Raw genomic sequence first — 2,400 nt, 5'->3', positions numbered from 1 at the left:
CCTTGGGCTATACCCTAAACTAAACAGGCAAGAAGACTTCTGGACCACAGTGGCCTATCTCAGCAGAGATAAGAACGTGTGACCAAGGTGGAATTTGTATTAACCTGGAAAACTTCTACATTCAGAGACCTAGAAGCACCTAGTCAGAGGCTTGAGAATTCAGGATCCAGAATCTATAAAACTGTCTTACTGTAAGAACTGATATCCCAGTCATATCCTGGGACAGCCTAGACATGTTAGGCTACAGAGGCCTAGAGAGACAAGAAAGAACAGTAGCTGGAAAGAGCACATATTTTTTAATGGATCATGTGAGGACCCGGCAGATGTCTAAGGATCTAAAAACCATGTAGGCGACCTGAGAGCAATCTCACTGACGCACTACAGTGGCTGCCAAAATTGTCTCATCACAAGTCTTAGATGGATACTTGGTCATACTTGTCGTAGTCCAAAATGTCATCTCTTCTTTCTTGGCAGATTCTATTGGTTTATGCTTTACTACAGGGATGCAGCAAACCTTTCTTGCCCCACATTTTTCTTTCTTCTTCTCATTTGCTTTGCAAGATTTTCTGCATCTGCCAGTTCCATAACCACACTTTCTGGCCCATCCATCTATCAAAATAAAGAGATGATGAAACAAATGTGACAGTGAATGTATGTATTTCATGTATAACTGAAAAATTGTGCTCTACCCTGGAATATGACACAACATTGTAAAATGACTATAACTCAATAAAAAGTGTTTAAAAAAAGATGATGAAACAAATACATGAACGAGTAAAGGCTATTACACTAAAGATGTTGGTAACTGTAGTCATAATGCTTAGAATGAACTGTTGAAATGTAATGGCATTCTTGGGAATATTAAATAAAGTTGTGCATGTAGAATGCTTGCTGCTGGTCTTGACACATATTAGATATGAGCAGTTATCTTCCTGCCTCCAACCAGCTCTAATTTGACTTTATCTTTATGCTTAGCATCTTTCCATCTTCATCATTTTTCACAGTCTCACCAACACCAGTTCCTCCTTGCCCCCAAATCTAGGTGCTTGTCAAGGAATGGGACAGTGCCTTCAATTATCTGGTATTTTCCCCCCTCTTCATTCCTGCACTTGTGATTTGTTGAGCACCTACCATGTGCCAGCCACTGGTCTAGGCTGATGCCCAGAGGATGTCTAGAGCAGTACTTTGAACACTGAAAGATCAGTTTATATTGCCGATCAGCAGGCAGATGTTCTCAGCCCTACATAGGTCAATGGAACACAGAGCGTTCATTGACCCAGCTTCCCAAGCACAGTGGGTTCAGTTGAGAGATCATAGTATGTTGGTTTAAATTACAAACTTGCTCTATTCCCCACCACCAACTCCCTTCTTGGGAAATAATTCCCAATTCTCTTTCTTCCTAGGACATTTGGACTGGAAAAAAATCAGAGTCAAGATGATGGCACTCCCTCCTCTATTCCAACTGCCCTCACCAGAGTTTACAGTAGGCTGAAACCAACTCAGGGTTAGCCCATAATTACCTTCTTTTGCTTTTCAAACAACTGAGTGATGGACAAATGCTTTCAGCTTGAAAAGCTGATCCAAGGGAGGATGCAACTTTCAACAGCACAAACCCGAAAGGAAATCATGAAATTAAAAGTCAAACTTTAGAATTCCTGGGAATCCCAAGTGGAAAACATTTCTGTTAGAAAGTTATTCCACCACTCGGCCAAGAAGTCCGTTATATTTTTAGAGTGCTTTGGCCATGTTCAGTCTGGAATCCAGAATCTTCTGTCCTAGCCTCAGCTCTACACTTTGAGGCTATTTAAAAACCTGTGGCTATCCAACATCAACCTACATTTTCACTATAAATACTAAGACAAGAGCAAGATGCTTTTCTGATTGATTTTAAGGAGCATTCAAAACCAAACGGGAAAGGCAGAGTAATGGGACTGGTTACCGCAGGAGGCGGTGTAGAAGTGGTATCAGTTGGAAGTGAGAGGTGTCTGGGATGAGACCCTGTTGACATTCAGGACAAGGATATTAAGGACACTAGGGGTTTGGGGTTGTTTCTGCATATGGAAGGGGCTTCATACAAGAAACCCTGGCCTCTGCTGATATTTTTCGGGTTCCCTAATGAAAAGCACCACCACGGTCGGGGTGACAGACCACCCTTATCATGGGGCATATTCATGATAAGGCTTTTCACCAGATCTGAGCCATCCCTGTGAGCAGTCCTCACTCCCACACATGGTGGGTCTTCCAATGATTCTACGATTTGGACCCCATTCCTACTCCCTTTTCCCTCCTCTCCATGGTCTGGTTACCTGGGGAAGCCTCAGCCAGGACCACAAGGACAGCTAAGGCCAGGAACAAGAGTTGAATATATCCTGAGAGGGGTGAGGAGTGATCCAGCAGCAT

General features: G+C 42.8%; 1 protein-coding gene across 1 annotated transcript; it reads right to left on the bottom strand.

Annotated features, from left to right (window-relative positions):
• Positions 1 to 367: 367 nt before the first annotated feature.
• DEFB115 (defensin beta 115) lies at positions 368 to 2,400 on the bottom strand. Its single transcript, XM_064475987.1, has 2 exons — positions 2,307 to 2,400; positions 368 to 609 (listed from the first exon to the last, which is right to left on the bottom strand). Exons 1-2 carry the CDS (start codon positions 2,398 to 2,400, stop codon positions 368 to 370), a joined length of 336 nt encoding a protein of 111 aa, XP_064332057.1.

Source organism: Camelus dromedarius, chromosome 18, assembly GCF_036321535.1.
Source record: "Camelus dromedarius isolate mCamDro1 chromosome 18, mCamDro1.pat, whole genome shotgun sequence".
Classification (NCBI taxonomy): domain Eukaryota; kingdom Metazoa; phylum Chordata; class Mammalia; order Artiodactyla; family Camelidae; genus Camelus; species Camelus dromedarius.
The sequence above is the reverse complement of the archived record's forward strand: the minus strand, read 5'-3'. Positions and strand labels throughout refer to the sequence as shown.